The sequence below is a fragment of the Coturnix japonica genome, chromosome 2 (assembly GCF_054131305.1).
Source record: "Coturnix japonica strain WE chromosome 2, WE-NBRP24, whole genome shotgun sequence".
Classification (NCBI taxonomy): Eukaryota; Metazoa; Chordata; class Aves; order Galliformes; family Phasianidae; genus Coturnix; species Coturnix japonica.
In genome coordinates, this window is record NC_140664.1 from 118,952,769 (window position 1) to 118,970,650 (window position 17,882).

General features: G+C 44.9%; 3 protein-coding genes across 13 annotated transcripts in view; 2 read left to right on the forward strand and 1 right to left on the reverse strand.

The window, feature by feature from the left end:
• The first annotated feature begins 825 nt into the window (after window positions 1-825).
• Window positions 826-7,445, forward strand: LRRD1 (leucine rich repeats and death domain containing 1). The gene is made up of 5 exons (XM_032443113.2): window positions 826-2,859; window positions 3,783-3,981; window positions 4,686-4,847; window positions 6,219-6,339; window positions 7,088-7,445. The coding sequence occupies exons 1-5, from the start codon at window positions 1,189-1,191 to the stop codon at window positions 7,266-7,268; spliced, it is 2,334 nt and encodes a 777-aa protein (XP_032299004.2). The 5' UTR covers window positions 826-1,188; the 3' UTR covers window positions 7,269-7,445.
• Window positions 7,446-8,403: 958 nt separating this feature from the next.
• On the forward strand, window positions 8,404-16,885 carry CYP51A1 (cytochrome P450 family 51 subfamily A member 1). Its single transcript, XM_015853362.3, has 10 exons — window positions 8,404-8,612; window positions 9,201-9,299; window positions 10,288-10,464; window positions 11,768-11,894; window positions 12,819-12,993; window positions 13,160-13,279; window positions 13,738-13,933; window positions 14,435-14,530; window positions 15,061-15,229; window positions 15,824-16,885. Exons 1-10 carry the CDS (start codon window positions 8,460-8,462, stop codon window positions 16,000-16,002), a joined length of 1,491 nt encoding a protein of 496 aa, XP_015708848.2. The 5' UTR covers window positions 8,404-8,459; the 3' UTR covers window positions 16,003-16,885.
• Window positions 15,395-17,882, reverse strand: part of AKAP9 (A-kinase anchoring protein 9) — a 102,652-nt gene continuing 100,164 nt past the window's right edge. For all 11 annotated transcript variants that reach the window (XM_085540609.1, XM_085540606.1, XM_085540605.1 and 8 more), the window contains one exon: window positions 15,395-17,879. In XM_085540609.1, coding sequence (XP_085396735.1) covers window positions 17,836-17,879 — 44 coding nt within the window. In that variant the 3' untranslated portion in view covers window positions 15,395-17,835. The remainder of the gene's footprint in view (window positions 17,880-17,882) is intronic.

Below are 17,882 nucleotides of genomic sequence, written 5' to 3' on the forward strand. Positions count from 1 at the left end.
CACACTGCTGTGCACCTGGGAAATGGGTTGAGTAATCCCTGCAAGTGCTGTAGGGTGATCACGAGATAGGATCACAGGGAGGGTTCCAGGTGATTGCAGATTAAGGTACACAGAGGACCTCACTGTGTGCTTTGGGAACAGCTCGGGAATGGATTGGAAAAATGGGAACTCTTTGATTCCGAGCAGGCTGCTGGCAGACGGGGACTGGAGGTGCCACCGTGGTGTTGGAACGAGGAGGGTGAGTGTCATCCTTCTGTTGGGGGGTGGGGAAATGTGATGGGAGCAGAGAGCGAGGCAACAATGTAGGGCACTACCAGCTTTCTTTATACTGACAGTAGAACTGAAAAAACTGCAAGAAGGGTAGGTCTGAAAATCCTGCTTTTGTAAGCAGGAGATAAAACGATCCAAGCTGATCACCGTAAGCATGTTTTAGATTAACAGTCGAACTTTATAGGTGACAAAGCGAGGACTTCTGTTGCGTTCCAGCTGGGCAGCTGAAAATGCACATTGTGAAAAGCAGGTTTTATCTCTGGAGCAGTTACTCGTCAGGGTGTGCTGCAGGCAGGGCGGGCCGCCTGACCCCGCTAGCCGTGCGTTGGGCAGCAGTGCTGTGAAACTTATAAAGAACAGCCCAAATCCGTGCCCGGCCTTCAGCGGAGGGGCTGCGGTACGGCTGTAGCTCCGTACCCTGACAGCAGTCAATAAAGCACCCCGCTTAGCACGGCGGCGGCCGCCAGCCCCGCTCGCAGCCCGAGCCGCCCTCTTGTGGTGCAGCGTGAGCAACCGCTCCTCGGCGCCGAACGGGAGGCGCCGCGCCGTGGGTCGCCGCGGCAACGGGCGGCCGCCCTGAGGGAGCGGGTTCCGCTGGGCCGGGCTGGGCCGGGGCTGGAGGGAGAGGATCGAGGTCAGGGCTGGTCCTGCCCGCGACGCGGGGAAGGCGGCGTTGCTCCTGAGGAGGAGCTGAGGGAGCCCCTCGGCTGGGTATGGGCGGCTGCTGCTGCTTCAGTGACCGCCAAGAGTTCCTATGAAAACACGGCTTCCCCATGTTGGTAGCTTAGCTTGGGTGCGCTCCAAAATTAGGGGGCAAAAAGGTACGTCTGTCTGAAGGACTCATGTATGGAGACTTAGTAAGAAACGGTGTCTCTGGAGAAGGAAGATGATACGCCAGGTGGTCTAAATATAGAAGAAATGGAGAGCTTTCACAGCGATGCTGATGACAGTGCCAGGGAAGAATCATTACGTTCATCAGAGGCTGCTGGAGTAGCTGACCCAGATGTGGAAAGTGGGAGTGAAATTTCACAGCATGATGGCTTGTCACCATCAGCAGCGAATGCTGAAAGTGATGGAAACAGCTCAACCTTGTCGCCTACAGAAGAAAGGAGTTTCACACTTAGACTAAGTGATAAAGGGCTCCGGGACGTGCTTCTGTCTGCTTCTGAAGGCGAAAATATAAAAACCTTGCTCTTACAGAACAACGAAATTAAAACGCTCCGCTTAAATATGTTTAACCTGTCAAATCTGGAGGTCCTGAATCTTGAAAGAAACAGGCTGATGCTGCTGCCACCAGAAATATCACTGCTTCATCAACTAAGAGTGTTGAATGTCAATCACAACCAGTTATCATGCCTCCCTGAGGAATTGCCCAAGCTTGTAAATATTAAGGAGCTCTTTCTCAATCACAACAACATTGATGAATTTCCTTTTGCATTGAAAAGCCTTGAAACATTAGAGCTTGCTGGGAACAAGCTAAAAACTTTGCCAGATGCTGTGGCTGACATGAACAACTTGAAGGTGCTCAACATGGATTTCAATCAGATCTCAATATTTCCAAGGGTTCTCTGCTACCTTCCTAATTTAGAAAATCTCAGTTTATGTGGGAACTTCATTCAGAGTCTACCAAAGGATATTAAAGAGCTCAAGAAACTACAAGAATTTTCAATCAGTCACAATAAGCTCATATTTCTGGCTGTGCAGCTTTTCCAGCTGACAAAACTGAAAGTACTCAGAGCTGATGATAACAAACTGGAGTTTCTTTCAGATAAAGTGGAGAATTTGAGAGAACTTACATTTCTGGACCTTTCAAAGAACGCATTCAAAAGCATTACAGATAATCTCTGCAACTGTGCCATGCTGAAACATCTTATCCTGTGTGATAATCAGTTAACCCAGCTCCCTGCTAATATTGACAGACTTAAACATTTACAGGAGCTTTCCTTGAATGGGAATCAACTAAACTCGCTGGATGAACAAATATCACAGTTAAAAGACCTCTCCAAAATAGAGCTTTCTGGAAATGTATTAATATACATCCCTGTCGAATTAAAAACTTGTATAAGGATAACCAAAGCTGACCTCAGCAATAATAAGCTCTCTCAGTTTCCAAATGTGATGTGTGCACTACCTGATCTTAAATACTTAAATCTCAGTGGCAACTCTATTTCAGAATTAACACCTGGGATTTCTGACATTAAAGATTTGGAGCATCTAGAATTAAACAAGAATAAACTGTCGTCGTTTTCTGCATGCTTGTGCAGCCTCACAAAACTGGTCTACTTGGATGTAAGCGAGAATGAAATCAGTAGCGTGCCAGCAGCGGTATCTGAAATGGAGGCTCTCCAGGTTCTTCTTCTGCACCACAATAAGTTGGACTCATTTCCTGAAGAACTGTGTTCTTTGAAGGCTTTAAAAACACTCGACATTTCAAATAATCACATAAAGACTATTCCTTTAACGATCAGCAGACTGGAAATGATTAAAGACTTAAATGTATCAAACAACCAGTTTGCATCTTTTCCTTCTGAAATATTTCATCTTTCGTCACTGGAGAAATTGGCTGTGTGTCAAATGAATGGGTTGAAGGTAAGAGAACGTTTCCTTTAGCTTAAAAACCTTGTGTTGTGCAGATTGTTATGCTGAAAAATTGTTATAAATTGTTTCCTAATGTTCACAGAATCACAGAATGACCTGGGTTGGAAGGGACCTCAAGGATCATGTAGTTCCAACCCCCCTGCCTGGCAGGGCCACCAAACATACACATTTACTAGATCAGGTTGCCCAGGGCCCCGTCCAACCTGGTCTTGAACACCTCCAAGGACGGGGCATCCACAACCTCCCTGGGCAGCCTGTTCCAGGGCCTAACCACTCTCCTAGTGAAGAACTTCCCCCTAACATCCAACCTAAATCTTCCCTCTTTTAACTTAAAACTATTTCCCCTAGTCCTGCTATTGTCAGCCCTTTTGAAGAGTTTACTCCCCTCCTGGGTGTAAGATCCCTTCAGGTATTGAAAGGCTGCAGTGAGGTCACCCCGCAGCCTTATCTTCTCTAGGCTGAACAAAACATGTTTAAGCTCGTGTGTTCAAGTAGAGCAGAAATATAGTTTGCAAAGGGGAAAATATATGTTTGTATTTACTGATTTTTAATATCAGAGCTGAACAAAATGCTATTAGGATACACGCACATTCCATCCCAGCTGGAAATTTGATAGATAACCTGCCTCCAAGATACCAAGAAAATAACCTCTCTTGAAGTTCCAGCAATGGAGGCCTGGCTTTTTAATTGTCATTCTATCATTAAGCCTAAGGAATTCTGCTGAAAAGTTCTGTGCTTGGCAGCAATGTTTTTATTGGAAAATACTGAGATTCCACTAGAAAAGTACAGAACTTTGATTGTTGGAGTTAAATTAAGGAATGTGATTTTGCCTGTGGGAAAGTTACATTTGAACATTTTTATGGAAGAGAAATAGTTGTGTGTAAATAAATGAATTGTGTTCTTATTTTTATCAGTTGACTGAGATCCCAGAGGAGCTTTCCAAACTGGTTTCCCTGAGGGAGCTTGACATCTCTCATAACGCATTAAAGAAGATGCCAGATTGCATAGGGGAACTGAAGGATTTGGTCCATTTAATTGCAAATAACAATGAGATCAGCCAGCTCCCCACGTCTATTACATCACTAAGTAATCTGCAGCACCTTGACCTTAGTGGTAAGTATCAAGCATTCAAAATATTTACAAAAATAGTAAAATTTTAGCACTGAACTAAATGTGGTGTTTTTAACGCGGATGTTGTGGGAGGCCCGTCTGAAACCTGTGTAAGTGTTGTGATTTCTGCAAGTGTGTGATCATCAGACAAAGAAAGGTGTAAGATACACAAAGCAGTGACTGCAGAGTTCATTGTGCTGGGTTCAGTCGTGTGCAAGGCTGACATTTTTCTGTTGCAAGGAATGTGTATCTGTGTGTCCAGATGCCCGCTCAATATCACTGATACAGCACAGTCTGTTGTCCTTTTCTGGTGGCTGATTTACCAGGTTGCCAATCTGTTAGAGATGCTGTGACAAGATGGGTGTGAAGCAGGGTTGCACAACCTGTTATCTCAGTTCTATCACTGCTACATGAGCATAGCTACTGTGTTCCACACTGTGCTTAATTCACCCTGAAACTCATGGTTCTCTTGTGCAGAGACAGGAACGGAGTCGTGTTTATCTGGAAAATCACTGTGTTCACCACAAGCTGAGGTATCCCCAGAGGTGACCCCTCCTGCCTTCCTGCTGTGCTTCATAGACAGTTGGGCTTCTTTGCAGATGTATCCAGATATTTTCCTACTGAAATCATTTAAAACCTTCTGGACAAAGGACACTCCTTTTTTTTTTTTTCCAGATGAAATTAATTGTGCTTATGTATTCCAACAGAAAATCGGCTGAGATATCTGCCTGCTGGCCTTTGTTACCTGTACTTGCTGAAAGACATCAACTTTGATGGAAATTCTCTGTTTGAACCACTACAAGATGTATGTAAAGGAAAGCAATTACATCCCATTCTGTGCTATCTGCAAAGTGCTGATGAAAGAGACGGTATGTTCAGAACAAACACCAATATTTTTGTGCGTTAAAGGCAGCCACAGCAGCAGCTGTTGAAACTCCATTGTTTTCAGAAGGGAATGTCATTATTCTATTTCTGCTCCTCACTGACTGTTTCTATCAGCAATATTGAGATGATGGTTAGTGTGCATGCTCTTACCGTATAGGCATAATATAAACAAGATTTATATTTTATTGTTGTGTGTGTCACTGATAAGAGAACTGCTTTAAGAACTAAGATGATATTGTTGCATCAGACATGGAAGCTGACAGCTGAAAACTGACATCGAAGTCTTGAGTTTTGTATTCCAATCACAAAGCCAGACTCAGTTAAATGAAATACACAATCTTAAGTTTACCTCATCTCCACCCATCAGAGGGGTGATTTGTACTGAGAGCAGAATAGCATCTTCCTCCTTTCTTAGCTTCTCTAGCTATTTTTCAGCTCTTGAGAATGCAAAATCTCAATATCTGCCTGTATCCCGGCTTCTCTGTGGCCTGCCCACACATCATTATTAACCATGATCCCCTGAAGGCCTTTCGGATGTTATCCTTGCGCTATACTTGCTTTTGACTAAAACATTACTGCCTTACTCACGCCACAGCCCAGGAGGCGCTGCCTGCTGTTACGCTCCTGGGTCACAGGGAGGCAGTCCTCTGCCCTCACCCATTCCCGTTGCTGATTTTCGCCGTCGAACCTTATTCCAGCTCTCCCTGCTATTATCCCCCACTGGAGGGAGCGGTGCCTGTTCCATGCAGCGTTTCCTGACGCCGCAGTGATTGGGCTGAGCCCAAATTAATCCTTTCACAATTTGACTGTGATCAAAGAGAACAGAGCATTTGAATCACTGCTTCACCTTAAGGAGTATAAACGCAGTAAACTCTTGTCAGTTTTAACACTTGTTTTCAGTCAACGGAAGGGAGAGAAAAAATGGTATTCTTAGCATCCGTGAGCAGTTCAGATACGTGCAGTTGTTCTGACAATCTGCTTCACTCTCATCTGATGGTGGGCAGAGCTGTGAGGCAGTTGATTACTATAAAAAGTGCTGTCAAAAATGTAGCTCCCCAGTTTAATCTTCCTTAACTCATGGTGTATGTTCTGGAAGCACACCCTGCTCTTCCACCTCAAGCAAAAGGAGCTCAGAGCTGTGCTGCTTCAAACTGAAGAGATTAAAAAGCACCCGAGGGCTGTCAGGGAGAAAATGGTGATGGTTGTCTGTCCTCCAGGATGGAGACGTCACCTTGGAAATGGTGTTTGGGAGATAACAAAGTCCTGAAGCAGATAAACATTATTTACGAAACATCTGATAGAAAAGACAGACGTTTCTGTATTATTAATGATATGTCTTATATGGTTACATTCAGAGAGAATATTGCGCAAGATAATGGAAATGATTGCTGGCGATGTTCCTTCTGAAGACTTTGAATTCTTCTGCCAGAAACTACAGCTTGGCCAGGCTGACATTGAGACTCTGCAAAATACCAGGTTAGAGTTTGTATCAGTACCTTTTCACTTTACATTTCCCATTTCCCCTTCCATTAACGATGATATGGAGTTAATACGCAGTATTTTGATTACAGAATTCACAGCATGTTTGTTAAATACACAATATATGCATCTATTCCCCCTGTACTCAGCACTGGTGAGGCCACACCTCGAGTATTGTGTTCAATCTTGGGCCCCTCACTACAAGAAAGACATTGAGGCCCTGGAATGTGTCCAGAGAAGGGCAATGAAACTGGTGAGGGGTCTGGAGCACAAGTCTTATGAGGAGCAGCTGAGAGAGCTGGCATTGTTCAGACTGGAGAAGAGGAGGCTCAGGGGAGACCTCATTGCACTCTACAACGTCCTGAAAGGGGGTTGTGATGAGGAGGGGATTGGCCTCTTCTCCCAGGCAACAAACAGGACCTGAGGAAATGGCCACAAGTTGTACCAGAGGAGATTTAGATTAGACATAAGGAAAAACTTTTTCTCTCAGAGAGAGGTCAGGCACTGGAATGGCTGCACAGGGAGGTGGTGAATAGTAGTCCCTGGCAGTGTTCAAGAGGTGTCTGGATAGGGAGGTAGGTGATCTGGTTTAGTGGCTTGTGTTAGCAATGGTAATGGGAGGATGGTTGGACTGGATGATCTTGTAGGTCCTTTCCAACCTTGTGATTCTATGTAAAACATAGTAACTATCTCCAAATCATTTATTTTCTCAGACGTTTACTTCATAACTTCTTTTCCCAAACAGGGCTCTTAAGTTGGATGAGAAAATGATCAAGGCGCTGGACATCTGGATCAGTAAAAACCAAGCCTTAACATACGACGAAATGATAGAGAAACTGATCAGAATGCTGGTAATGACGGGCAAGCATCACCTCACCAACAAGGCCAAAGCTTTAAAGCTCTGTTCGCAATTGGTGACGTTCTAAACGTGTGATGTACAACCTGTACTTAAGAAAGGAACAAAGGTTTGTCTCATAGTTCCTTTTTTTCCCCATTCACTCTTATCACACTGATCACACCAGCATCACGAGAGCTCAGTGTGTATTTAGAAGCGGTTCATAATCTTAGATTCATCTTGTAAAGATCACTTGCTTAAAAAAGAATCGAAACTGCCCTTCTTTATTTCTAACATGAAGGAATTTATTAGAGAGTGTATGTCAAACTGAAGAGAACTTCAGTAGTGCATCTATCACAAATGATTTAAATCACTGCTGTGATTTCCTTGTTTCAGTGCCTGAACAGTGTTTATGAGCAGACAAGGTGTGTGTGTTTGTGGTTTTGACCTGTTATTGCACTGCCCAGGGAGGTGCTGGAGTCACCGACCGTGGGAGTGTTCAAGAAACGTTTGAATGTTGTGTTGAGGGATATGATTTAGCCGGGAAATATTGGTAATGGTTGGACTAGATGATCTTCTAGGTCTTTTCCAACCTCGATAATTCTGTGATTCTGTTATTCAGCACCAATTTTTGAGTGTTTTCTGAGGGTGTATGGAAATAGAGGGAGCATTGTGTAAGTGTACAGCAGGCACCGAGCTCCAGCGCTGCTACTGTTCTGGCTCACCTGAAAGCAGGAAGAAACGAGCTGCTTCCCAGCTGGTGCAGCGTATGGGAGGGTTGTGTTTGGAAACAGGGGAGCCCAGGATAACACATCTGTATTGTCAAACAGCTGCGTTGTTGCAGATGTGATATCAGTGAGCGTCATGTTGTCTTCACTGTCTGCGCTGCTCCAGCCCGCACGGCCACACAGCAGCCACCACACGACGCACAGTAGCCATCTCACGGCTTACACCGCTCACACCGCTCACACCGCTCACACAGCTCACACCACTCACACACCTTGCACGGCCCGCACCCCGGGCACCCCCCGCCCCCGTCTCCCCCAGCGCCGCCCCCGCTCGGGTCCCTCCCCGCCTCCCGCCCAATGGCGCCCGCCGCAGCCCGGCCGATGCCGTCACCCCGCGCTGCTCCGCCGCCCATTGGCCGCGCTGCCGTCAGTCGTCACATGGGCAGAGATCAGCCCAGCGCCGGGGCCGTGCCGCCCGGCAGCAGGACACGCCTCCTTGACGCGCGGTAGCGGTTCGGGGCTGGCGACGATCGGAGCCGGCTGAGCGCGGCACGATGCTGAGCCTGCTGGAGGTGGGCGGCAGCCTGCTGGAGCGGGCCGCCGTCGGGAACCCGCTGTCCCTGCTGCTGGCCGCGTCCGCCTTCGCGCTCAGCCTCGGCTACCTCTTCCAGCTGGGATACCGCCGACACGTCGGAGCCGACCGCACGGTGGGTGCCGGGGACGGGCTGTGTCGGGGAGGGCTGCGGGCCGGGGCCGCGGGCAGCGCCTCTCGCTGCCGTCTGCCCGTTGCGGTACACCCTGGCGTCGCTCTCGGAGCGGGTGGGCGGCGATGAGACCTGATGGAGGTGATCTGAAAAGCGGCCTGGCCTTCGTGTAAAGCATCATCTGTCAGCCAAAGTCGCTTTTTTTGCACCAAGAATCTTGAGCAAAGCCCGCACACAGCTCTTGTGTGGCTGGATGTGGTGCTGTGTTACTGTTACTAGAACTAGAGGGAATGGTTTTTAGAACTAGAGGGAATGGTTTTAAGCTGCATCAGGGGAGATTCAGGCTGGACATTAGGAAGTATTACTTTTCGGAAAGAGTAGTCAGGCATTGGAATGCACTGCCCAGGGAGGTGGTGGAGTCACCGACCATGGGAGTGTTCAAGAAACGTTTGGATGTTGTGTTGATGAATATGATTTAGCTGGGAAGTATCAGTAATGGTTGGACTAGATGATCTTCTAGGTCTTTTCCAACCTTGATAATTCTGTGATTCTGTGAAGAAAATTCAATATCTGCTTTTCTTTCCTCTGCAGAACCACCCTCCTTACATCCCGTCCAGCATCCCGTTCCTCGGACATGCCATAGCGTTTGGAAAGAGCCCTATTGAATTTCTGGAAAACGCCTACGACAAGGTGTGCTGTCCTTGTGATCCTTGTGTGTCCTTGTGCCAAAGCATTGCTGTGTGCTTGTTGGGATCCATTCACTGTGAATTCCCCCTTATTTCCTCAAATGTGGAATGCAGGGTGTGCAGGAGGCCGTGGCTTCTTCACATCTTGTTGTGTGCAGTGCATCGGTGTTACAGGAATAGTCGTGTTCTCTGAAACAGCTCTCGTGATTCAGTCTTTAAATTAAAGTCTGGGTAATGCTCAGAGCTGAATCACACACAGGTTTAAAAGCCGCATTCAAGGTTTTATTTCTTGCTTTAATTGGAAACTGATCTCTGTGGTGATTGGTGCCCTGCGCTGATGTGTGTGTGAGCAGGCTGGGATGGAGCTGACGCCTCTGCAGGCGACTGTATGGATGGATGGTGAGGTGCTCAGCTCTACCAGAAGAACAGGAGTATAGAACCTCAGGAATTGGAATAGCCCCAACAAATGGACTGAGACAGTAGAGCCGTAAACCATCCAGTAAAATATGATGCTCCAACATGTTTTATCTTGTCTAAAATATCCATAAGCTCAAATCTCACCTTGATTAATGTGGAGAAAGACAAATTCAGTACGTGGGAATCTGCTGGAGGTAACTTTTAAACATTAAAATCCTATTGCTCCTAATGATCAGTGCATAACTTCATACCCAGTCTGTTTTCCAAAGCAATGTGTGTTGGTTCCTGGAGCCCACATGTCTGGTGGTCAATCTATAGCAGTTTAGTGCTTTTTTAATTTCCATTTTTGCAACTTAATAGTCCTACATTTTGCAAGATTAAAAATATTAATTAGACTTATTAGTAATGTGTTATTTTATGTTGAGAGCAGAATTCACATACAGCTTAAAACATTTCTATTTTATGCGGTCTGTATGTGTTTCTTAGGAGAAGTGATTTTAGTAGAAGCTTTTAAAGAGATAACGACTGCATGGTTTGGGTTCCTGTTGAAAACAAATGTGTGTTTTCTCTCTCAGTATGGCCCTGTGTTCAGTTTCACTATGGTTGGCAAGACCTTTACGTACCTGCTGGGCAGCGACGCTGCTGCACTGCTCTTCAACAGTAAAAATGAAGACTTGAATGCAGAGGATGTGTACTCCCGGCTGACCACACCAGTCTTTGGAAAGGGAGTGGCTTACGATGTCCCTAACCCGGTATGTATTTTACATAGAAAATGAGCAGGAAATGAGGGTTGTTTCCATTCTGACTGGACAGCTGTGAGCCCTTGGCTCTATATGATGGGCTTGAGGTTCCAGCAGTGGGCACGGTGTGGTTGATAGTCTCAGTAGGACGATCAAGCCTGAATGTACTTAGACAGTAATCAGCACAGCCTGACTGTCCATTAGCATGGATGCTGCTTTTTGTTTTAGAAACTGTCTAATCCCACCACTAATAACTGTGTTTGTTTTTGTTTTTTTCCTTCCCTTATAGGCTATCACTAACTGCAGTTTCCTTTTCCCTTATGAGCAACATTAGGTCTCCCTTTAGAGAGAGCTCTGAGTGATATTTCTCATTTCTGTCATGCTTTTCCACTATTTAAGACTGTTGATTTGACCGTAGGCACCACAAAGCTTGTCTCGCTAGGACAAAAGTCAGCCTGCATGTTTGTGGAGTACAGCCTGCCTTCATCTGCAAGCAAAGCAGCTGTGCCACATAGCATTGCATTTGCAATGAGCGTTGGCTGTTCTTGTGCTTATGCACGTTGTCTGGAATAGCAGACTGCAGAATCCTGTCTCCTCTTCAGCCTGAAAGTGTCTTTTTTGGTTGTGTTCCAGAAGAACCACCCCCCTGGAGCTGACTGCTTGTTTGAATATCAGTTATGATTGATAATGATCTGTGTGTTGATATGCATTGTTTGTGTATCAGTTCAGATGCCATCTCTGCCTTCTCCCTCCAAACTTCTTGCAGCATGTTTTTGGGAGGCAGTGCACTGATAAGGTGTGTTTATACTGTATGCTTTTCATTCAGATAACAGATGGGTTGCCATGTTGCAAGGGGAAACATGCCTGCACCGCTGCTCTGCCAGGGTGTGCCCACTGCATTCAGATAATGGAAATTACTGCAAAGCAACCATTCTTTTTGTGCTTTCTGTTTTGTAAATAACTTTACACTAAGTGGAAAGCCCTTGGTGGGAAGACAATCTTTGGTCACTTGTCCATGGTACTGAGCAGCTATGAGTCTATCTGCAGAAAAGAAATGGAGAAGGATGTGAGGCTTCCCTAGCGAGTAGCTTGGCTTTGTGCTCCCAGGTCAGGCTCCAGGGCCTTCTAAAAGCGAGGTCCATCTCTAGGCCAGTGGTGAGGTGTTCCTGTGGGACAGGAGGAGGACACTCTTGTACTCAACAGCCCTAATTTCCTTTTTACTCCTCTCTATTTTTGTAGTACAAGGGATATGAAGTTATTGATCACATTAATATGACGAACATTTTACTGACTGTTTCTCTTTTGATTCCTCTAGGTATTTTTGGAACAGAAGAAGATGCTCAAGACTGGCCTAAACATTGCTCAGTTTAAACAGCATGTAACTCTGATAGAAGAAGAAACAAAGGAATATTTCAAAGCTTGGGGAGATAGTGGAGAAAGAAGTAAGTAACATGAGATGCTTTGTTACTTAGGCTTTCTGGGAAGGACTGAAGGCTGATGCAGGATGGAACAGTATGTTTGTGTAAATGTTTTACTGCGATATTAAAAGAGCTGTAGGGCAAAGCTGTACTGAACATCAGAACGTGCCAAATGCAGGTTTTGTTTTGTCAGATTTAATGCTGTTGGAGAATAAGGGTGCTCAGAAAATCGTTGTCAGGACCAAAGGATAATTCTACTTGCATTTGCTTAGTCTGACAGTAGAGAGCATATGCGTTGCCTGGCTGAATCATGCTGGTTTTGCATGCTGTGAGTCAGTTCAGCCTGTTCCATAGTCCCTTTGAAAAGACACAGCTCTGACTTCCTGGACCCTGTGTCAGAGATCTCAGTTTGTGGTTATCTGCAAAGCGATAAGGTGAGCTTAGTGATGTAAGTGCATTTATTTTCCTTCCCACCCATATTTCCCAACTAGCCTGCTAGTCACAGCCCACCAGTACTGTTCCAAGCCTGCAGTGACAGAAATACTGAGAAATAATTCAATAAGCTGCAAAGCTGCCTGATTACACATGGGCTTGGATTTCAAGGTTTTCTGAGACTCCTGTGTTTGCTAAGGGTTGAGCTTGTGCTGCATGTTTTACTTTGGAAGGGTTAACAGCTTTCCTAGAAAACGCTCTAGAAACAGCAACATAGAAAACAGGTTGTTGAAGTCAAGTAATGTAATTAACATGTTACTCATTGAAAGACCTGATTAAAACCACAGAAATTCAAAATTAAGTTCTTCCTTTTATGGAGAGAGCAAACTAAAGCTGACTTTAAAATTGTCAGCGTATGTATGGTGGTCCTTTCTTTTCCCCTTCTACAAGATTTGAATGAGTGATAATCTGTACAATGTAATGTCTTGCCTAAATTTTTTCCACATCTTTTCTCAGACCTGTTTGAAGCCTTTTCAGAGCTGATCATCTTGACTGCAAGTCACTGCTTGCATGGGAAAGAAATCAGAAGCTTACTGAATGAGAAGGTGGCTCAGCTGTATGCTGACCTGGATGGGGGCTTCACTCACGCTGCGTGGCTTCTGCCAACCTGGCTACCTCTGCCCAGCTTCAGGTACCATGAAGATTGTAGCAATTTGAACACTTCATCTAAACCTCTTCTTTTCTTTCTTTCTCCCCTACTTTTTGTGTTGAAGCTGTCCCAGCCATTCCTATCAATCCGTACAAGGATTTCATGTTGTTTCTTACAAAGTTGCTAACAGAAGTGATCTGAATTGCAGGCGTCGAGACCGAGCACACAGAGAAATAAAGAACATCTTCTACAAGGTTATCCAGAAGCGTCGGAGTGCTGAGGAAAAGGAGGATGACATGCTCCAAACTCTACTTGATGCTTCATACAAGTAAGCAAAGTGGGGCTGGGAGCTTGTAATTTACAGGAAAATAAACAGATGTTTTACTTCAGCCTTGAGCTGTTCAGAACATTCTGTCAAAACTAAGAAATATTCTCATGTCCTGCATTTCTCATTGCCAGCAGTTGATCCTAGTGGTGTTCCTAAAACAGCCTGAAAAACCTAATGATAAATGCCGATCTTGACTTTTGAGATCATCATCAGTGCTCACCAGGCTGCTGCTTCTGCTTCCTTTCTTGTTGCTGGCTTTCTGTAATGATTTTCTTCAAGGCTCCCGGAGAGTCTGCCTACCAGGGCTCTCTCTTCCACCTACCCCTAGACTTTTAGCTGCTGAATTTAGAGTGGGCAATGCAAGAGGAGGAGAAATAAGTAAATTAGGAGAAATTGTAAATACTGCTGTACTGGAAAGCTGATTGAATGCAGCTTTGACTTAATCCCCTTTGACGTAGGGATGGCCGCCCGCTGACAGATGACGAGATAGCTGGGATGCTCATTGGGCTGCTCCTGGCAGGGCAGCACACATCCTCAACCACCAGTGCCTGGTTGGGCTTCTTCATAGCCAGAGACAAAGCGATCCAGGAGCAGTGCTACGCAGAGCAGAAAGCCGTTTGTGGAGATGATCTGCCACCATTAACTTACGACCAGGTTTGTATGTTACATCATTCCTTATGATGTTACTGTGCTTCTAGATACGTATGTTTAAAAACAGACGGTATGATCATATGCCTTAACTTAGAATCATAATTCATAAGCAGTCTGCAGTGACACTATTTGCCAATACGTCTCCTTCTCTTTCTCTGGAGGTACTTTTCAGCCTGCTGCCATTTCTTTTTAATCAGCATTTACTGTGGAAATTGCAGTTCCTACAAGCTCTATTTTAAAATGAGCTGCACAAAGGAGGGATGGAATGTGGCGTGATCTCTTTCTTTAGTCAGGCATCAGAAAGCACCTGTAGGATGGGTTAGTCAGATGGAACAGTGACTAGTCGTAATTGAATCAAAGGGAAAATTGTCAGGGTAACAAATGAAGTACATGTAAACAAGAGCTGCTTATTCTTTGGTTTAGTTATTTATTTCTGAATGGTGTAAAATAATAATTGAATGAACTCAGCTGTATTTTGATATATCGTTTTCTTTATATTTGCAGCTCAAAGATCTCAGTTTGCTAGATCGCTGCCTAAAAGAAACCTTAAGGCTTAGACCTCCTATAATGACCATTATGAGACTGGCCAAAACTCCCCAGGTGAGTGCACTTTTTGGATCTAACTTCAGTGGTGGAATCTCCCTGCTTGGTGGTTTTTATGGCTGACTGGGCAAAGTCCTGCACTGCCTGGTCTGCTCCAATCCCTTCCAGCTCTGCTGACAAGGGCAGCAATGCAGCAGTGACCAAAAGAAATGGTACACTGTACTTCAGACAGGCATTTACTTCACTGTGTGACAGCGTGAATCCCATAGGAGTCTCATCTTGAGCCCTGGTGCTCTTATGGTTATCTTCCATTTGTTGCTTTTTGATCTCTGGAATTTCTTTATGGCTTCTAAGCATGTAAATGATTTACATGTAGCCTTTATTACAGAATTACAGGGGTTTGGAGGAACCTCTGGAGATCATCCAGCCCAACAACCTTCTAGAGGTTGATAAAACACGATGGGAACTAGGATTTAAATAAGCTGTAATTTAAAACAGCTAAACAACATCAAATAACCACAGAAAGTAACAGGTTCTCAGTAAGAACTGAGAGATGGGATGTGTGAGCCTTGTCTCTGCTCTTGCAGACGGTCGCAGGATACAACATTCCCCCCGGCCATCAGGTCTGCGTGTCTCCCACCGTTAACCAACGCCTGAAGGACTCCTGGAAGGACGCCCTGGACTTCAAGCCTGACCGCTACCTCCAGGACAACCCGGCAGCTGGGGAGAAGTTCGCCTATATCCCGTTTGGCGCTGGTAAGTAACACTGGCAGAAGGCAACATTTTGCACAGTATTGGAGCACAGCTCAGGCTGCTCCTCTCAACCCAACCTCCCCTCTAAGATTTTTAGTGTGAATTGAAGTCACTAGTGATGCTTGCATGTGTTACTCAGAGTAATAACAAAAAATCCTCACTTCAGCATATGTTATATTTGAGTTTATTCAAGTCTCTCAAAGTCATGGTAAAAAAGCCTCATAATATGAAAACTTCTTAAGGCAGCGAAAATTTATGTAGAGATTCATGACTGCCAAAACAGTTTGCAAATGTGACCACGATACCATGATAGTCAATGCCATTTTTTGAATGTTACAAAACTCCTCAGCGCTGAATAAATGGGTGCGTTCTGCTGAAAACAACCCCATCCCATTCAAAATGTTCCACATTCTCTGCAGTGAAAGCTTGATGGAAACAAGAAGTGAGAAGTTACACAATGGTCCATCTGTAGGATTGGGGCCTCAGGCTGGTTAGAAAGAAGCAATTCTAGTCCATGTAAGGTTTTCCAAGTGAAGCTGTAGGCAGGCGATCGCAGAACTGAGGTGTTCTGATTGCTCGGTATGGGTTTCCTCCTAGGCCGTCATCGCTGTATTGGAGAGAACTTCGCTTACGTTCAGATCAAGACTATTTGGTCCACTTTGCTTCGTCTGTATGACTTTGATCTCGTCAACAACTACTTTCCAAGTATAAATTACACAACCATGATACACACACCTAATAACCCAGTTATCAGATATAAGAGGAGGTCACTGTAAATTCTGGAGCTAAAACTTTGAGTTGTGCAAACTAACAGACTTTGGATAAAAATAATTGTGACAAAATGAATGGCAAATGGAAACTGTTCCATGTTCTGTGTAGAAACAGGCCTGCACCCTCTTTGCATTTTCATTTCCCCACACTGTTTAATGTTGCTGTGTGTAACTGCTTCTTCTATCCATTTCTGAATGATTTTTTTGTAAGAAGAGCCATCATTTATGTGCGTAACACTGGTAAGGTGCATGCCTCCCCCCCTTTAAAGTGAAGAAATGTTTTTTCTATTAACTTTGCTTTAAAAAACATTTGATGATAGCCTTTTCCCAGCTAAGGAGGGCTATGACCGTACCTCAGCTCTGTGCCCATACATTAGGTCCATGAGGAAGGAGGGGCTGAGGGCAATGTACGTGCCCTGCTTTGAAAGAGTCACAGATCAAAAAGGGAACAAAGTGACATCCCGGCTGCTGCTTCCAGTGCTCACCTAAACCCAACTGTTACAAACCATCTCTGTACAGCTGAGTAGGGGCGGCTGCAGAAGTGTTCAAAGGGAAGTTTTGTAACTCAGCCATTTAAACGTTTAACTTGGAGCGTCTGTAAAACACTTCGCTTCAGAAAGCTACAAATAACTTTCTATGCTGAACTGTGAAAAGCAGCCGCCTCTGAAAACCTGGAGTGAGCACTGGACTAACAACAGGACGACAGCGCTAGTAAGTAAATAACACGTTCACCTGGAAGTAACCCATACATGAAGTGAAATAGCTGAATGCTGTTACGCTTTGCATTGACTCGTGCAGGATTGTTGAATAGTGTTTGGTTCACAAGTGGTGGTGATAAATGGTTGTGAGCTCCAGCTCGTAGGAATTTTGATTAAAATTTGTAAAGAAACCTCTTGTGGAAGTTTCCTCTGCTCAGCATTGACAGTTCTTTAATCCATAACCACGAGAGAGAAAATGCGCGTAAATACAAAGTTGGTTAGTTACAGCTTTCCTCGTACTCGCCGTGCTCTCACTCAGTCTGCCTGTTTTAATCACAGTACAGCTGCTACAAACCTTTGTTTGCACATCAGTGACAGCAACTGAGGGAGAGGACACACATACGTACCTTCTCTTGCAGCCCCAAAAGGTACAGCCAGGGGCTGCAGGAACCAAACCTGTACATGTCCTCTGTCACACAGCAGCACTTCTGCCATTGGGAACAAATAAAGAGGCGGCTGCCACAGCCCGGAGGAGCTCACCTAGGAGCGAGTTTTTCATTCTAAACAAGGGGGTGATTCTTCAATTTTAAGAACTTCCCAAGAGTAGAGCACAGTTAAAAGCATGAAGTCGTCTTTATTTCAGTACTTTGACAAAATACCCATAAAATCCAAAACTTCTACCGTTACAAAAATAGGTCTCTACAAGTGCTATTCTGTCTGCACTGCCAGTAGCAAATATGAGGAGAGTCGTGTCACTTCAGTAGCCTTGCCAGAAAAAGTGCAAGTGAACTTCTCTGAACGGAGCTCAATTGAGTGAATACACAAGTTTCATCTTCGCACCCCCTTGATAAATACACACTTCATAAGTTAATCATTTAAATTAGCATTCCACAAATATACACGTAATTTAATGATTTTGTTTTTTTCCTTTGCATGAACACGAAGTGCCTATATACATAAACCTCCCTTCATCCCAGTCTGCTGGGTGTGCCAGGATGGAACTTTATACCATCGTACAGCCGTGTTTGTATTGGTCCCACCAGATACACGTTATAGAAAGCACAGAAAGAGCATGGGGTTACAGAAGGCAATCAATCAATCCATGGACATCGCTGCCAGCCATGGAGCTGGGCAGAGAGCATTATCTTCTCATAGCAGAGTGCAGCTGTGTGTAGGAGGTGGAGGCTG